Below are 16980 nucleotides of genomic sequence, written 5' to 3' on the forward strand. Positions count from 1 at the left end.
CCAGAGCTGCAACGCCGGAGGGGCTGAATGTTCCAGAAAGTTTTCTAATGCCCCGACTCCCGGATCTACCCTCTCCATGAGCTGTGTATTGTGTCATGCCAAGACACATCCCTCTTTTGATCCTGGCTGAGCCAAGCAATGCTTTGCAGGGCTAAGAGGTCTGCCTCCCTGAAAGCAAAACTTGATGGTGATGGGTCAGTAGGGGGCCTGAGACAGGTGACAGTTGAATTAAAACTATTTTGGGAGAATCCCAAAGGGAGGAAAACACGTGCCAAGTAATTTTCTTGGTTGTGCACCCATCACTCACTGCGAAATGCAGATGTTTGCTTTATCTTAAGATGCAATGAAATTATTTGCACACTAACTGCTTTAGTTAGCAGTTAGATCCCCTTTCTTGCTTAAGAGAAACTGAAACTTAAGAATTAGAGAAAAAAGATGTCCTGTAATTAGACTTCCAGGCATGGGCAGGCAATCTCTGTGTGGTTCCTAGTATTCTCAAATGGGAGAGAATGTTTATGAAACTCCTACTATGCCGTAAGCCATTTATTAGAATGTTTTCTCTAATTGTTATATAACCCCTGTTTGCTAAAAGTATCTACATTTTTGTTTTATCCAAAGTCACAGTTAATATGTAAAATATATGGCATCTCCCCATGAGATGTGGACCCATAAAACGAAGGAATTGCCAAAGGTGTGTCAATGTATGGACGGTCAGTTGGACTCCTTCATTCATCTTCTTCACTGTAACCCACGTGTTTGATCTGAGTGTGTTTGATTAGTGACTCCGAGATTAGCAGAGAGCTACCGTCTCATCATGATTCTGCTTTACTCAAGCAGATCTGGCTGAACTGCCTGTGCCCTGCCACCCTGAGTCCACTTTCTCTATCAAAGTCAATAGCTGGGCACCTGCTGGGTGTGGTTTCCTTTATGCCCCAACCAATATTTCTTTCTTTCCAAAGAGTATTTGATATTTCACTTTACAGACATGGAGCTATTCAGGTTTTCCATTGCTTCTTCAGTGAGTTGAGTGTTTTTTTAAATATTAATAAATGTGTACATTTTATGTAAGTTACCTCCAATGATATGAGGTTATTAGTAATATGCTCTTGTTTGTTTGTTTGTTTTGTTTTTTAGACAGAGTCTTACTCTGTTGACCAGGCTGCAGTGCAGTGGCATGATCTCAGCTCACTGCAACCTCTGCCTTCCGGGTTCAAGCAATTCTCCTGCCTCAGCCTCCAGAGTAGCTGGGATTACAGGTGTCCGCCACCATGCCTGGCTAGTTTTTGTATTTTTAGTAGAGACGGGGTTTCACCCTGTTGGCCAGGCTGGACTTTGAACTCCTGAGTTCAGGTGATCCACCCGCCTCGGCTTCCCAAAGTGCTGGGATTTTAGGGATGAGTCACTGCCGAACCCCTTATTATCTTTTTATTAATCATAATGATGCTATTTCTCATTCCTGACATTGGTAATCTGTGTCTTTCATTTTTTTTTTTTTCTTTTTCTGATCTGTCTGGCTAGAGGTTTAGCACTTTTTTTTTTTTTTTTTTTTTTTTTTCCTCAAGGAACTGGCTTTTGGCTTCATTGATTTTTTTTTACCTTCATTGCTTTCTTCTGATTATATTGATTTTTGTTCTGATCTTTATTTACTTTCATCTGCTCATTTGGGGTTTCATTTGCTCTTATTCTAGTTTCTTACTAGAAACTAGAGGTCATTGTTTGAGATAGTTCTTTTTTTTTTTTGAGACGTAGTTTGGCTCTTGTTGGCCAGGCTGGAGTGCAATGGCGTGATCTTGGCTCACAGCAACTTCCGCCTCCCGGGTTCAAGTGATTCTCCTGCCTCAGCCTCCCTAGTAGCTGGGATTACAGGCATGTGCCACCACGCCCGGCTAATTTTGTATTTTGAGTACAGACAGGGTTTCTCTATACTGGTCAGGCTGGTCTCGAACTCTCGACCTCAGGTGATCTGTCCGCCTCGGCCTCCCAAAGTGCTGGGATTACAGGTATGAGCTACTACGCCCGGCCGAGATAGTTCTTCTTTTCTAGTGTAGGTGTTAAGTAGTATAAATTTCCCTCTAAGTACTGCTTTAGTGCCACCCCACAAACATTGATATGTTGTGTTTTCAGTTTCATTCAGTTCAAAATACTTTTGAATTTAACTTTCAGTATCTTTTTAAAAAATTTTTAATTTTTTGTTTTTTTCTTAACTTTTGATATCTTTTTGACTAAGGGTGTTTGAAAGTGTATTTTTTTGGTTTCCAACTATTTGGGGATTTTTCTGGCTACCTTGCTATTGATTTCTAATGTAATTCCAGTGTGGTCAGAGAACCTACTTTGTGTGACTCAACTCCTTAGTTTTAAAAGCTGGGACAGATATTAAAGCATGTTTTTATGCAATGGTAACCTCAGAGAGGTGAATTTGGTGAAGGAAAGAAGGGGAATAATTACAAGAACAAAATGTTTGGGAGGGCGATAGTGGACGAACCAGGACTCAGGTGGGAGCGCTGCCTGAGAAGCAGTGTGCCTCTTCTTGTAATGGAAAGCAGGGCATGGTGTGCTGTCTGGTTAGAGGTATGTTGAACGACTCTCAGGGGCACCTATTTCTTTTTTAGGGAACAATTTGAGGACATCCTCTCGCATGATTAGTCTGGGAGATATGCGGAAAGAATAATCATTTTACAGCGTAGGAGAGTGAATTTATTGGCTAGGAGAATTGCTGTCCGTTTGGGATTGGGGTGGGAACATAAAAGAGCACAGTCAGCCTCTTGTTTCCTTTCTCCCCAGCGTCATCATGTGTTAAGAGCTGCTAGAGCAGGCTGGCATGGTTATTAATCTTGGGGATGGGTGTTTTGCCAGACTTACACAAGAGTGAAGGGTGTTTGCAAGGCAAGACTCGTAGCATCGAGCTATGGCCCTGTTCATTCTTGCATCTCTTTCTAAGTTGTACCTAACAGAGGTGCAAGTGCTGTCCTGTCTAGTGGTGATTGAATTGACCTCCTCCTCCCTGTGAAAACACCAATGTTGTCGTCATTTGCAATTCAGCTCAACATTTGTTGATTCCATATAATCTGTGCCCTTTTAGCTTTTCCTTTGAACCAGTTATAACATTTCCCTGGTTCCCGCAGGAGTAAAATACATTTTTTGAATACTACTTTTATATCTGTATGTCATGATTTTACCTTTCTGAAAATGTTATTTTAGCACCATATACCTATCACCTGGCATAAGAAATCCTTAGCAATAAAGACGGAACCATGTGTGTGTCCTCCTCCCCTCCCCCCTAGAGGTAAGCAGGTACTTGAATTTGGAACAATGCTTTCTCTAAATCTCTTAAAGAAGCTAGGTGTTATTTGTAAGGTATTAAGGGAAAAATATCTTGGCAATACAGGTATACGTTTCTAAAGTAGCACTTGAGAATACCAGTCTTGCTGTAGTAGATGTGGTTGTTTTCTGGTGTCTGTTTACAAAAACTAGGAAGAAATGAACGGCCCTACTGAAAGGTGAAACTTGTTAAAGTAAACCTCACTTTTAACATAAGGGACTAGGCCGGGGCTGGTGGCTCATGTCAGTAATCCCAATACTTTGGGAGGCTGAGTCAGGCAGATCACTTGAGGCCAGGAGTTCGAGACCAGCTTGGCCAATATGGCGAAACCCTGTCTCTACTAAAAATACAAAAGTTAGCCAGGGGTGGTGGCGGGCACCTGTAATCCCAGCTAGTCAGGAGGCTGAGGCAGGAGAATCACTTGAACCTGGGAGGCAGAAGTTGCACTGAGCTGAGATTGAGACTGTCTCCAAAAATAAATAAATAAATAAATAAATAAATAAATAAAATAAGGTACTCTTCTGAAGCAGTTTGGAGAATTAAAAAAAAGAAGACGGGTGATCGCTTTTTGTTTCTCTAAGCCTTAATTCTCACTGGTGAAGTGTGAGAGATCGTGACAATGTGATTCTGTGGAAGAAAGAGAATGGCGTGGGCACTTACTGGGTGTTAGACAGTAAACACACACTTCTCATTACCAGCAGGGATGGTGTCAGGCCCATTTACAGGAACTAATGACAGCAGGGGCTGTTCTCAACACTATTTTTTTTTTTGAGGTGAAGTCTCGCTCTGTCACCCAGGCTGGAGTGCAGTGGTGCTATCTCGGCTCACTGCAACCTCCGCCCCCTGGGTTCAAGTGATTCTCCTGCCTCCGCCTCCCGAGTAGCTGGGATTACAAGCACCCACCATCACACCCATCTAATTTGTTCTCAACACTTGATCTCAATACATATAATCCTATAACTGTCATCCCAATTTGATAGTTGAGGAAACAGAGACAAAGCACGATACAGTATTCTGCCTGAGGTCAGGAAATCAGAGGGCAGAGCTAGGAGTTTCCACTCCCAACCCCCAGGTTTTGAAAGCTTTCAACAAACAGAAAAGTTGCAAGAATAGAATAACAGATACCCATACACTCACCAAAGTTCAACAACGTGCACATTTTGTCACATTTGCCTTATCTGGTCGTCTGTAGATGCTGTGCTGAAACACATTTATGTTGTACACCTCATGACACTTCATCTCTACATAAATAACATTCCTATGGAGATCTGATAGGTCCCTCATCAGCTCGGTATTTCATGCAAGTGCACACTCACGTTTCACACATTGCAACTAGCTGTTTTTCCCCAATGACTCTGGCTTTTTAAAGAAACCAAGTCAGCTGCCTTTGCCTTTGTGGTACTGTCCATGTTTTCCTAGAGGCTGGGAAGGGCCAGAGCCAGCTATGTTCACAGGCTTACATGCTGTCAGCTTGTGTTACATAATGTGGATATGGGGAGTTCCAATGCATTGTTTGACCTACGACATTGAAACTATTGACTAACTGGCTCTTTATTTACTCTCTGAGTTCGCTCACCGAGTTGTACTGTCCCTTCCCTCGACCTTTTAGGTTGATTGTACTTGAGACAAAGATTATTTAGCATCTAAACAATCCATACAAATGGACACTTATAAAGAACCATTTATTCATCTGTTGATTTTCATTCATTATTTTCATCAATTACAATTTTTCCTCTCCCTGCATCAGAGGAAACCACAAAAGACCTGACTGATTTAGGTAGTCAACTGAGTGTGTAGGCTGCTCAATTAGTAGTATATTAGTGAGTACTAATTGATAAGAGATCTTTTTTTTTCTTTTATAAGGATATTTATGACTTTGTAAGTGCCCTTTAGACCAACTCAGGACAGGGTACAAAATGGGGCCCATGGATGGAGCTGTGAGCCCAGCTCACCACTGTTCAACTCTCTTCTCCATAACAAATTGTCCATGGGGACCCTCAGCATCCAGGGGCAAAAGGGCCAAGTACACAGGGGTCTCTGCTCCTTCTTCTGGGCTCTTGGTGGCACTGGGTCCCGCCATGTCGGTTCTCACCCACCCTGGGCAGCAGGCATTCAGGAGGATCTTGTCCCCTTTCCTCTGCTCACTCAGTTTCCTGGCGTGGATCCTGGAGAGAACGGTGACGCCAATCTTCGTCACTCCGTATGCGCTGCTGGGCCAGCCCTCCTTCTGGTGCACTCCCTTCTTGGTGTCCTCCACAAACTTGTTCATGAGCCCCACCAGCTCCTCCTCGGTGATGGTCTCACTGCGGAACTTCTGCTGCAGCTCTGGGCTGCAGCTTTTAAGGGCTCTGAGACTCATCATGCTAGATATGTTCACCACTCTCCCTAAGATACACCACAAAGCATTATGTAGAAAGGTGTGCAACAATCCTGTAGAAAGGTGAATGCCAAATTTGCAGGGATTTTGAAGCAGAAAATTTTCATATGAGAGACAGTTACTGGTATGAGTTCTAAGAGGAATGTGCATAGCAAGTGTGGTGGTAGTTGCATAGCAAGTGTGGTGGTAGTTGCATAGCAAGTGTGGTGGTAGTTGCATAGCAAGTGTGGTGGTAGTTGCATAGCAAGTGTGGTGGTAGTTGCATAGCAAGTGTGGTGGTAGTTGCATAGCAAGTGTGGTGGTAGTTGCATAGCAAGTGTGGTGGTAGTTGCATAGCAAGTGTGGTGGTAGTTGCATAAAGAACTTCATTCCTGCCTTCAAATTTTGGCTGAGTAGAGTCAGGTGAGATTTGGAAGAGCTGCCCTTTGAGGTCCTGGTGAACCAGAGCCTTAGAAGTAGCACAACTTAATAGGATGACAGGACAGGGAAACAGGATAAAAGCTGAGAGTAAGCTGTACATGCAAGTACCCAACTCGAAGCCACACATTTACATTTTTCTAACAGTAGCTGCTTAATTGCTGCTTTATTTAATGGGTGGGTTCATCTCCTGTCCCATTACTTAGGGTAACCATTACAGCAGTTTACAACCAAAGAAATGTGATAGTCGTATCCAGCACCTTGAGCACGTTGAAGGGGAGTTAAAATGGGCCCGGAGTTAAGCAGCGGCAGATTATGGACATCTCTGTGTGCCATGCTAAGGGCTTGGACTTTCCGCCTGAAGGATTTTTGGGAGCGGCATGACCATGCACACAGCATGCAGGATGCTGGGAAAGGAAAAGACTCAAGACCAGAGGTGCCCTGTGAGGGTTTGCAGTTGTCCAGAGGGACAGGTGAGGGCCTGCTGTAAAGCCGGAGAGATGGATTCAGGAGGAACTCAGTGGGCACAACTCCTAGGACCTAGTAAGTGATTATGAGGGGCGGGGCATGGTGACCTGCACGATCCTGGTGGGTAGGTGGTGGGGTCTGTGTCCCAGATAACTTAGGGAAAAGGACAGGGATCCTCTGGAAACATCTTAGATTGTGGGGAAAGGCATCAGAAAGAGACGGAAAGGCAGCAAGACAACTATGTGGTCGGGAGCTTAAGGAGTGTTCCAGACAGGTGACAGGTATTAGAAGGGCCTAATGAACTGGTGGTAGTAAAGGTTGCACCAGCCTGAATAACATCTCTCTGAAAGAGCAGAGAAAGGGTACAGGATGGACTCCCACGCGGAGAGGCATGGAGCAAAGAAAGAGCATCTCTCAGGAGACGTTTGAGCTAAGACCTGAAGGCTAAGAGAGTCAGCCAGGTGTGCAAAGACCAGTGGGATGGGGAGGACGAATGGCCATGGGAGTGGGAGAAGTGAGGACAAAGTCCTGAGGCAGAATGGCACCTATCAGCTGGCAGGAGACAAAGCACACAGGTCAGTGCACATGCAGCATGGAGAGGAAGCAGGAGCCTGTAGGAGAAATCCCAGACAAGCAGGGGCCAGAGTCAAGCCCCAAAGAGAAGGTGCGCTGTTTCCCATCAGACTCACCTTGGGGTTTTATTAGAGGGAGTAATTCTGTGCACACATCTCGGGTACCAAAGAAGTTTGTTTTCATCGTCACTTCCGCTTGAATATGAAAGGGTGTGGGATCAGCAACTTTTAGGAGAAAAAGAGAACATAGTTAACACATTGTACCCACAAGGTAAAATTCTACAGAATGATACTAAAAATAATAAATTAGTGCCTTCTGTCTAAAGTCTGTGTCTGGTTACAGTATTGTGCCAATCTATTGGTTTGATAACGTTCTAGTGTTTTTGTAAGATGGTACCATTGGGGGAAAGAGGATGAAGGGCGCACACACTGGATCTTGGCATAACCATTTTTTCTTTTTGCAATTTATCGTTTATTTTAAAATCAGTTCAAAATTCATTCAATGGCCTTAAAGCTCAATTCAGAAAAACTGCAGAAAATCTGAAAGAGATCCCCAAAAGTCCGAGCCAGGGAAACACAAAGTTCCCTTTGGCTGGAAAACTCCCTTTCTCTAAGGTTTCTGCACTCCCTACATCTCCCAGCTCCTCCCTCTCCTCCCTAGGGAGTCCTTCTGGACCCCGCAGCCGGTAGGAGCCCCAGTGCAGCGCTTCTTCGACAGGAGCAGCCCACGTCGGGGGGGCCACGTCCCCTCCCCGTACCCTTGAAGGCGATGCCCGCGTTGTTGACCAGCACGTCCAGGCCCCCGTACTCCTTGAGCAGGAAGTCGCGCAGGGTGCGGATGCTCTGCGGGTCGTCGATGTCCAGCTGGTGGAAACGCGGGCTCAGACCCTCCGCCTGCAGCTGCTGCACGGCTGCCTGGCCCCGCGCCACGTCCCGCGCCGTGAGCACCACTTCCCCCGAGAACAGCCGGCACAAGTCGCGCACGATGGCCAAGCCGATGCCCTTGTTGCCTCCAGTCACCAGCGCTACACGGATGCCGGACTTCATGGCTGAATGGGACGCGCGGGACACCTGCGTGAAGAACAGACCTGGCTCAGGCCCTGGAGATGCGCGGCGTGTATCCCAGAGACTGCGCGAATCTGGCGGGTGTGGGGCGCCCACCCGTAGGTTACACTCCCGGCCTCTGAGCGCGCAGGCGCAGGCGCAGGCGCAGGCTCCGCCCCTAGCGGGGAGGGGCGGGCGCGGGGCGGGGCGGATCGGAACCACCCCTACCCCTCCCCACCCGAACTTCGCCTGGGTGCCGAGCGGGCGGAGAGCCAGCTGGCCTGACTTTGCAGAACCTGCTGGCTGAAGAGCGAGCCCGCGGGCGGAGAGCCAGCTGGCCTGACTTTGCAGAACTGCTGGCTGAAGAGCGAGGACGGACTCTAGCTGCTGGCTGCCGGCTGCCCACATAGCAGTGAAGAACCATTCGTAGTGGCCATGTGCCACTGCTTGTCCTTGGTTCTCTGAGGGGTTTTCTTCCTATTCCCCCAGCTGTTCAATCATTCCTAGTTGTGTTTGAAGAAATAGTACATTTGCATGTTTATTTTTCCTGTTAAAAAAAAAAAATATATATATATATATATACTGCAGGAACTGCAGTCTTTGGAGCTAGAGTTGCAGAAGAAACTGGAAGGAAATGACAGGGTATCAAGTTTTTGTTGATTTCCCCCCTAAGTATATGAAAACAAAGCTACTGACTTAGCCAGATTTTCCAATAATGGTGGGAAACATTCATTAAATCTTTACAAGGTGACTTCTCTGGGCATTTGCAGGGCCATCAGTTTACCTGTGCATAGGTGTAGGAGGTTTCACAGCCATACTTTACACTGAAAATAACACTCCAGGATGTACCTTTTAATCCCCATCTTAAAATGAAGAAACAGAGATCTATCCTGAGAGTTTATAACTTAGTTCAGTGGTGGGAAATAGAGAAATGCCAGGGGTTCAGTCTAGGTCCGGTGGTTCACAGCACAGAAAGCCTATCATTGAGACCCCATTATTGCCAGGGAAGAAGGCATTATTTGGGTGCTACAGCCTATGGGGGGAGATCAGTCTCAAATCTATCTTCTCAACTGATTAAAATTAGGATATAGCAGGGAAGAAATGTAACTGCATGTGCAAAAACAGCAGGATTTGGGGAGAGATGAGGAGGAGTGGATCAACAGGCATCAGTTAGGAAATTGTTAGAGGTGAGGGGTCTGGCATCTGATTGTCCAGATGTGGTGATCTGATAAGTTTCAGTTCCTAGGTGCTACCTGGGAGGTCTGATGACTAGTTTCCTGAGAAAGGAACTCAGATAAGACAAATGTAAATTTCTCAAGTTTTTAGACTGGGAGAGTCAATTTGTTTATTTAAAGGAGACCAGGCCAGATGCGGTGGCTCACACCTGTAATCCCAGCACTTTGGGAGGCTGAGGCAGGTGGATCATGAGGTCAGGAACTCAAGACCAGCCTGGCCAACATGGTGAAACCCCATCTCTACTAAAAAAAAAAATACAAAAATTAGTTGGGTGTGGTGGCAGGCGCCTGTAATCCCAGCTACTTGGAAGGCTGAAGCAGAGACTTGCTTGCTTGAACCCCAGAGGCAGAGGTTGCAGTGAGCCGAGATCACGCCACTGCACTCCAGCCTGGGCAACAGAGCAAGACTCTGTCTCAAAAAAAAAAAAAAAAAAAAGACCATAAACATCCGTCCTATGGGACAATTGCATGGTTTCCAAATGAGTGTTCTTCCTTCCTACTTACAAGGGAATCGGGAATAAGGTCAAGTTTCATTTCTGTGCTGTCCCATAGGTTGCCACTATCACAGGTGGCCTTTTAAACATAAATTCAAATTAAGCGATATTTGTAATTCAGTTTTTTAGTTGCACTAGCCACATCTCCGGTGCTCAATATTTGCATGTGTTAGTGGTTACTGTATTGGGCAGTATAGATTTAGGATATTTCCATCCTTGCAGAAAGGTCTGTTGAACAGCACTGCTTTAAATAGATTGCAATTACATTGCAATTTCAAGGTAGGATTCCAATCAGTTGCTTTAAAACAAGTTAGTAATCAAGGAAAGACCCTTGTTTTTTTCAACTGAAATTTTTGTTGAGCTAATTATAGATTCATATGCAGTTGTAAGAAATAATACAGAGATTCCTTACCCTTTACTCAGTTTCACTCAATAGTAACATATTGCAGAAGTATAGTACAGCATCACAATGAAGATATTGACAACAAAATAGTCCACCAATCATACTCAGATTTCCCCAGTTTGATGTGTACTTTGTATATGTATTTAGTCCTATATAATTTTATCAAATGTTGGTTTGTGTATCCACCACTACAGTTAAATGAGTATGTTTCCATTAGCACAAAGAGCCCTCCTGTTGCACTTTTATCACCAAACATACCTATTACTCCCCAAACCGACTCTATTTCATGGCACCCACTAATCTGTTCACCATTTCTACAAGTTTGTTGTTTCAAAAATGTTACATAGATGGAGTCATACAGTTTGTAGTCTTTTGTTTTGTTTTGTTTTGTTTTTTTCCACTCAGGATAATTCAGAGCTCTGTTTTGGATTTTCTTTCCTATCCCAGGGTGTGGGGTTGGGTCTGTCATTGGCTGGGTTCTCTCCACTTAATCAGCTACTGTCTTCTGTAGCTGGTGTGAGTGAGTGTTAAGAGTGGGATGGATTAAATTTATTAAGAGGGCCAGTCACAATAGAACATGGTGTACAGGGAACTTTGGACAGGGTGAGGGTCCTGCTGTTTAAAAAGGCAAATCCTATGAGGGCATGAATCATGAGTTTGAGTCTGATTTGTTTATTTTTTTAGGACAGGTACCAACATAAGAATTGACAGGTACATTGGGCAGGATGCTCCGGAAAATATATAAAATATGTATTAACAAGAATTTACTGTATGATAAAGGTGGCCTTAACAACTAGTGAGGGAAATAATTATTCCAAAATTGGCACTGGGGAAAGGGCATAGTGATTGGAAAGAAAAAAGATCCCTTACAACATACACTAAATAATTTCTGGAGACAGAAAGAGAAACAGTGATTTATAAATGAATCCATAAAACAACTAAAAGAAAACAAAAGTAACTTTTATTTTCAATAGGGGAAAATGCTTTATTTTATAAGCATAAAAATAAGGGAAGAATCATAAATGTCTGATGGGTTTGACTATGGGAAACTTTTTGAAAATTTGTTTTTGAAAAGCACAATTTAAAGCCTGTGAATTAAGCTCTACTTGGATGATTTTGTATTGTTTTCTCTGTTATATCTGGGTCTTGATTCTGGTGCTATATGTGAGGAGCCTCCAATATGCAGCACCTTGTCTGGATTCTGAACAATTTAAGAAATAAAACAGAAATTTAAAGATGGAGTTTCCAGATCTCTGCTATTACTGCTCTACTATTGGCTAAGTTGGAAGACATGCCTTAGTTGTGAGAATCAAAAGTCTGAGACTATATTGGCTGCTATATAGATCAAGAATTTTATAATACCAATTAACCTGTGGAATGAATTCATATCTTTACTACCCACCTTTTTTTTGTTTTTTAATAGAACACTTCATGAATTTGCATGCCATCCTTCTACAGGCACCATGCTAATCTTGTATCATTCCAGTTTTAGTATATATGCTGCCCAAACGAGCACTACTACCCACTAGTTTAAAGCAATTAAAGAACACAGTTCCCACAGTCACAAAAAAGAATGGAATCATTTCCTTTGCAGCAACATGGATGCAGCTGGAGGCTATTGTGCTAGGTGAATTAACGCAGAAACAGAAAACCAAATAATGCATGTTTTCACTTATAAGTGGGAGCTAAACATTTGAGTACACAGGGACACAAAGAAGGGAACAATAACACTGGGGATTCCAAAAAGGGGAGAGTGGGTAAGGATTGAAAAACGACCTATTGGGTACTATGTTTTCTACTTGGGATCATTAGATGCCCAAACCTCAGCATCAGGCAATATACTGATGTAACAAACCTGCACATGTACCCCCTGAATCTAAAAACAAAAACAAAATACCCTAAAACACAGTTCCATGGTATATATTAAAAGATGTTGGAAAATAATATTCTTAAATTACGAATTGTGAGGTTCTCTGGGTTGTTCCTTTGATTATTTACTCTCATGGAGCTCTGCTTGACACTGACTGTGTTCCTCTTTCATTTTATGTTTGTTTAGGATATTCAATAAGCCTTTCTAAAGTGGTAGACCATGGACTTTGAGACCTGGAATCAATCTGTGGCTTAGGTGCTTAGTAGTTATGTAACTCAAGCAATTCGCTGAATTCTGTGAAAGACAAAGCCAGACACTAAGGTGGTAAGGACAGATTTTAGTCAATAATGAACTACTATAATAGAAAGAGGGTCTAGTGTAAATGAACTTTCATTTGTACGGAGGTGACTGTGCCTTTTAAAGGGAGAATGAAGGATCAGGAAGGGGGAGGAATTAGGGAAATGACAAATTACCAAGGATTGCTCAGTGGAAATGTTGGTTAGGCCAGCTGTGTCTGTTAGCTGGCAATTAGCAAAGTTGGGATTCTATTCTCCCACTACAAAGACTGAAAGACAGGGGCCCTATCATTTCTGATGATTACATTTCAGAGGAATGGCTTTCAGGTCTGAGAAAGACATTCTTTTTCTTTTCTTTTTTTTGAGACGGAGTTTCTCATTTCTGTCTCAGGCTGGAGTGCAGTGGTGCAATCTTGGCTCACTGCAACCTCTGCCTCCCAGGTTCAAGAGATTCTCGTGCCTCAGCCTCTCAAGTAGCTGGAACTACAAGCATGCGCTACCACACCTGGCTAACTTTTTGTATATTTAGTAGAGAAAGGGTTTCACCATGTTGGCCAGGCTGGTCTCGAACTCCTGACCTCAGGTGATCTGCCCGCCTTGGCCTCCCAAAGTTCTGGGATTACAGGCGTAAGCCACCTCACCTGGCCAAAAAACACTCCTGAGTAGGACATACATCTCAAAGGGTCAGAGGAAGAATTCACAGCTGTAAGCCGTTTTCAGTAAATGCTTTAAGAAAGGGCAGTCAGGGACCTATTGTCAGAAGTTGGTTATTACAACCACCACATTTTTTTTTGGCAGCTTAAACATTCTCAGTAAGGGACTAGAGTCATACTAGGTGTTAGGGTCATCCTAGCCATGTAGTCTTGAACTGTGTGTTTTTTTTTTTTTAGAAAGAAAAACAAAAACAACTCACAATGTATAAATTTAGAAAAGGAGATGGAGACTTTATTTCTTCTAAAGGGGTACAACCTGCAAGGTAGCCATCCTGGAGGCTGGGGACCTGACTCCAGCAGAAACTCAGAGACAGGCACTTTGAAGGGGGAGGCTTTGAGGCAGGAGCTTTAGACTGCACAGGTTGGCTAAACTTACACATTCAACAGGTTACATGATGGGCTATGAATATTCATGAAGGTGGACCTGATACATGCATGTTGAAGAAACATGCACGTAACATACGACTCATGTATATTCAGTTTGGGATGGTGACTTGACATTTAAGTGTATTACGATTAGGTCCTATCTGTCAAAAGTCTTTCAGGACATCAAGGCACACAAGTACACAGCCTCTGTAAACCAGAACCAGTCCATTCCATAGTCCGTGATCTTCTTATAGGGAGAAAGTTGTTGAAATCAGTCTCTTGTCTAATCAAAGCCGTAGTTACGGCTTTTGTGTAAGAGTTAGAGAAAGAGGAAAGAAGCAAAAATACGTTGGCAGTTAGAAACAGGTTTACTTTAGATGGCCCATTTTGGTTCGGAGCCCTTTCTCTTACTAAGAGTATATATTGGTTTTAGGGTGAGGGGGCTTATCACAAGCTTGGAATGTTTATGTGTGTGGATAAGTTTATGGCGGGGTTGAAATCCCGCCATAAGGGGAGGAGGGGAGGTTATCTTGAGGCAGACATTTTTCTGGCCTGGAGGGGGCTTTATCTAGGGTCTAGCATGTCTCTGGTCAGGAAGGAGTTTGGAATGTTTCTGGTGGGAGATGTTACTTGTGATTTATGGTCATGCTGACCTTAGCCATTCGGCTGATGCTCTTTGGATTTAGGCAGTTTTTTATTAAAGTGAACTTTAGCATGAGGGGCTTGTCCAAGATGACGATGCTCCTGCTCTGTCAATCCAGACCCTATGGTTATAAAAAGGAGGAGGGACAGCATTTTCTTTCTGGCTACTTCCTGCTGATGAGGGTACAGAGAGTTTTCTGGTCTTGGGTTGACTGTAGGAGCAATGCCGTCTATAGATGTTTTTGGGTAGTTGTTTGTGAAATGGCCATGATCCTGTCAGTTAAAAATCTTTGAAAAAGGTTAATTAGGCAGGGTAAGAACATTAGTCCCAGGCATATTATTAGAAGAGGGCCCAAGAATGGAATGACCCATGCTATGATTTTGTTCCCAAACCAAGCATTTATTTGGTTGTTTTGGTACTTCCTTTTTAGCCCTTTCCTTAATAATAATCAATCAAAATGCTACAGTAATTGAGATTTTCTGTCCGATATTCCACCCTGAGAGTGCTACAGTATATAGTCCTACTGCAAATAGTAGAGTAAAGCAATTTCCACAAGGGTGGTATAGTAAGTAATTTCCATTAAAAAGTTTTCACATTTGACTTAAAAGGAGAGATAGGAATGACAAAAACTATTTGGTGAGGTAGGGATGAGACTAAGGTGAGTAGTTCTCGGTTACTTATCACTTATCTTCATTTTTTTTTTTTTGAGATGGAGCTTTGCTCTTGTCACCCAGACTGCAGTGCAATGGTACAGTCTTGGCTCACTGCAACCTCCGCCTCCCGAGTTTAAGTGATTCTCCTGCCTCAGCCTCCCGAGTAGCTGGGACTACAGGCGCACACCACCACATCTGGCTAATTTTTGTATTTTTAGTAGAGACGGGATTTCACCATATTGGCCAGGCTGGTCTCGAACTCCTGACCTTGTGATCTGCCTGCCTCGGCCTCCCATAGTGCTGGGATTACAGGCATGAGCCACCGCACCCAGCCTAGTTACTTATCTTTTATGATTTTCAGTGTAAGATTTCCTATTTATTTACATTAATATTTAAGATTTTTTTTTGGGCTCTCAGGTTGCTTCCTTAGCTTTCCAGGCTTTGACTTGCCTGTGATGTATTTAGGAGTTGATTCCTGTAACAGATACCCTCTTAATTACCCTGGGTTCCATGGACTCACTAGACTTGGTGGGAAGGATTCCGGGAACCCTTAGTTATTAGTTGTCAGCACCAGCAGTGAAGAGATTTTCTCCTGTCATGGTTGGGGGGCTTAGAGGCAGCATCCGCTGAAACATCTAGTTTTCAGCTTCTAGGGCTTTAAGAAAGCACAGCTTATGTTGGAATCTTGTAGCCAAAACAATTAGAATTTAATTTAAAATGAAGAAAATAACAAAAATTGAAAAACGTACTAGAATTTAATGACAGGTATGCTATAGTTTTTGAAACATAATTTTCTTTCTCCAGTTTCCCATTTTTATTAAAAGACAAATCATGGTAGGCCTAGTTTGCTTTATTATATGTGGCTTAATTATCTGGATACAGTGCAGCAAGAATAATTATTTGTTACATAGGCCTTTTAAATTAGCTTTGATGGAACTTTGTTCTGTAGAGAGAATCTGAGGTGAGACCTTTTTAAAGGCATGCCCAGTCATAGATTTGTACCATCAAATACCTATGAGTTGTTGAATTTGTCTCTTCTTGAGGTCCCAAGATAACCTGGGGTTCCTGGCCTGTTAGAAAGGGACATTCTTTACTTGCCACAGATCAGAAACCCTGTACAGGAACTTTGTACACAGAATATGAGGCCAGTTTCCAAGGGCTTTATTGGCTTCATAAATTTTGATTCCTCAAAGGAAAGCACACCATTCCAGTCAAAGCCTTGGTAAAATAACCAGTTTTTCCAATTGTGTCCTGTTACAAAAGAAAACAGATACTTATTGCACTTATGCAAATAACTATATTGCCATAACTTAAGAATACTCACAGATAGTTTCCAAATTCTGGAGAAAATCAGGTAGAGAGAAACAAGTATGCTCCAAATTTTGTTCACGGGCGCATACTAAATTGTTAAAAGCTGTCAGTATCTCCAAAGAACAGTTTCTTTAACTTTGAAAAACGAAACAAAACGTTGGCAATATTTTAAGCGAAACATCAAGATTACTACAGTCTCCTATTAGTTTAGTTCATGCAGTTAATTCCTGTCCTGCTTGATATTAATGAAAATTTTAGCTTTTCAAGAGTTCTGAACGTTTTTCTTCCATTCTGATGTTACAATTTCCAAAGTTATCAGAAACCTGCATTCAAGAGCACCTGTTAGACTTTTATAGCTGATCATAAAACCACCTTTTAAGGAGCACCGAAATAAGACAATTGTATGGATGAGAAAAATTTTAGGGTGGCCATAAGTAAAGACACAATTGACAAGGATAGCTGTTACCTCTGTGGCACACAGTAAGTTTAACATAACAATTATAATTATTACTGATAATGTACACTAAGATATATCAGAATTATCAGAGTCTCCTATAACCCTGGAAAACATATCAATAACATATCATATAAATATAGATCAAAGAAAACCAAACACCATTTTATATTTAGCAATGCTTCCTTGTATGATTTTATACCAAATAAGCTAAATTTTACCTTTATATTCGTGTGCTATTAATGTTAAACTCAATTTTAATAAAACCTTGTAGACATAGTTACCCGATTTTAATGTTTGACGATGAGGTAAGATTTTCATAGACTCATTTCAACCCTTTATAAT

At 42.7% G+C, this 16980-nt stretch overlaps 1 protein-coding gene and 1 non-coding gene across 3 annotated transcripts in view; both read right to left on the reverse strand.

Moving 5' to 3' along the window:
* Positions 1–4982: 4982 nt before the first annotated feature.
* LOC126951561 (carbonyl reductase [NADPH] 1) overlaps positions 4983–16980 on the reverse strand; it is a 61893-nt gene continuing 49895 nt past the window's right edge. The window contains exons 2-4 of one of the 2 annotated variants that reach the window (XM_050785759.1): positions 7912–8293; positions 7271–7378; positions 4983–5704 (exon numbers count right to left, since the gene is read on the reverse strand). In XM_050785759.1, coding sequence (XP_050641716.1) covers positions 5268–5704; positions 7271–7378; positions 7912–8200 — 834 coding nt within the window. In that variant the 5' untranslated portion in view covers positions 8201–8293 and the 3' untranslated portion in view covers positions 4983–5267. Of the gene's footprint in view, positions 5705–7270; positions 7379–7911; positions 8386–16980 lie in introns of those variants that run through there. The other variant, XM_050785758.1, reaches the window with a different exon arrangement.
* LOC126951791 (U6 spliceosomal RNA) lies at positions 11743–11845 on the reverse strand. Its single transcript, XR_007724651.1, has one exon. It is a non-coding gene; the product is annotated as a U6 spliceosomal RNA (small nuclear RNA).

Source organism: Macaca thibetana, chromosome 3 (assembly GCF_024542745.1).
Source record: "Macaca thibetana thibetana isolate TM-01 chromosome 3, ASM2454274v1, whole genome shotgun sequence".
NCBI lineage: Eukaryota > Metazoa > Chordata > Mammalia > Primates > Cercopithecidae > Macaca > Macaca thibetana.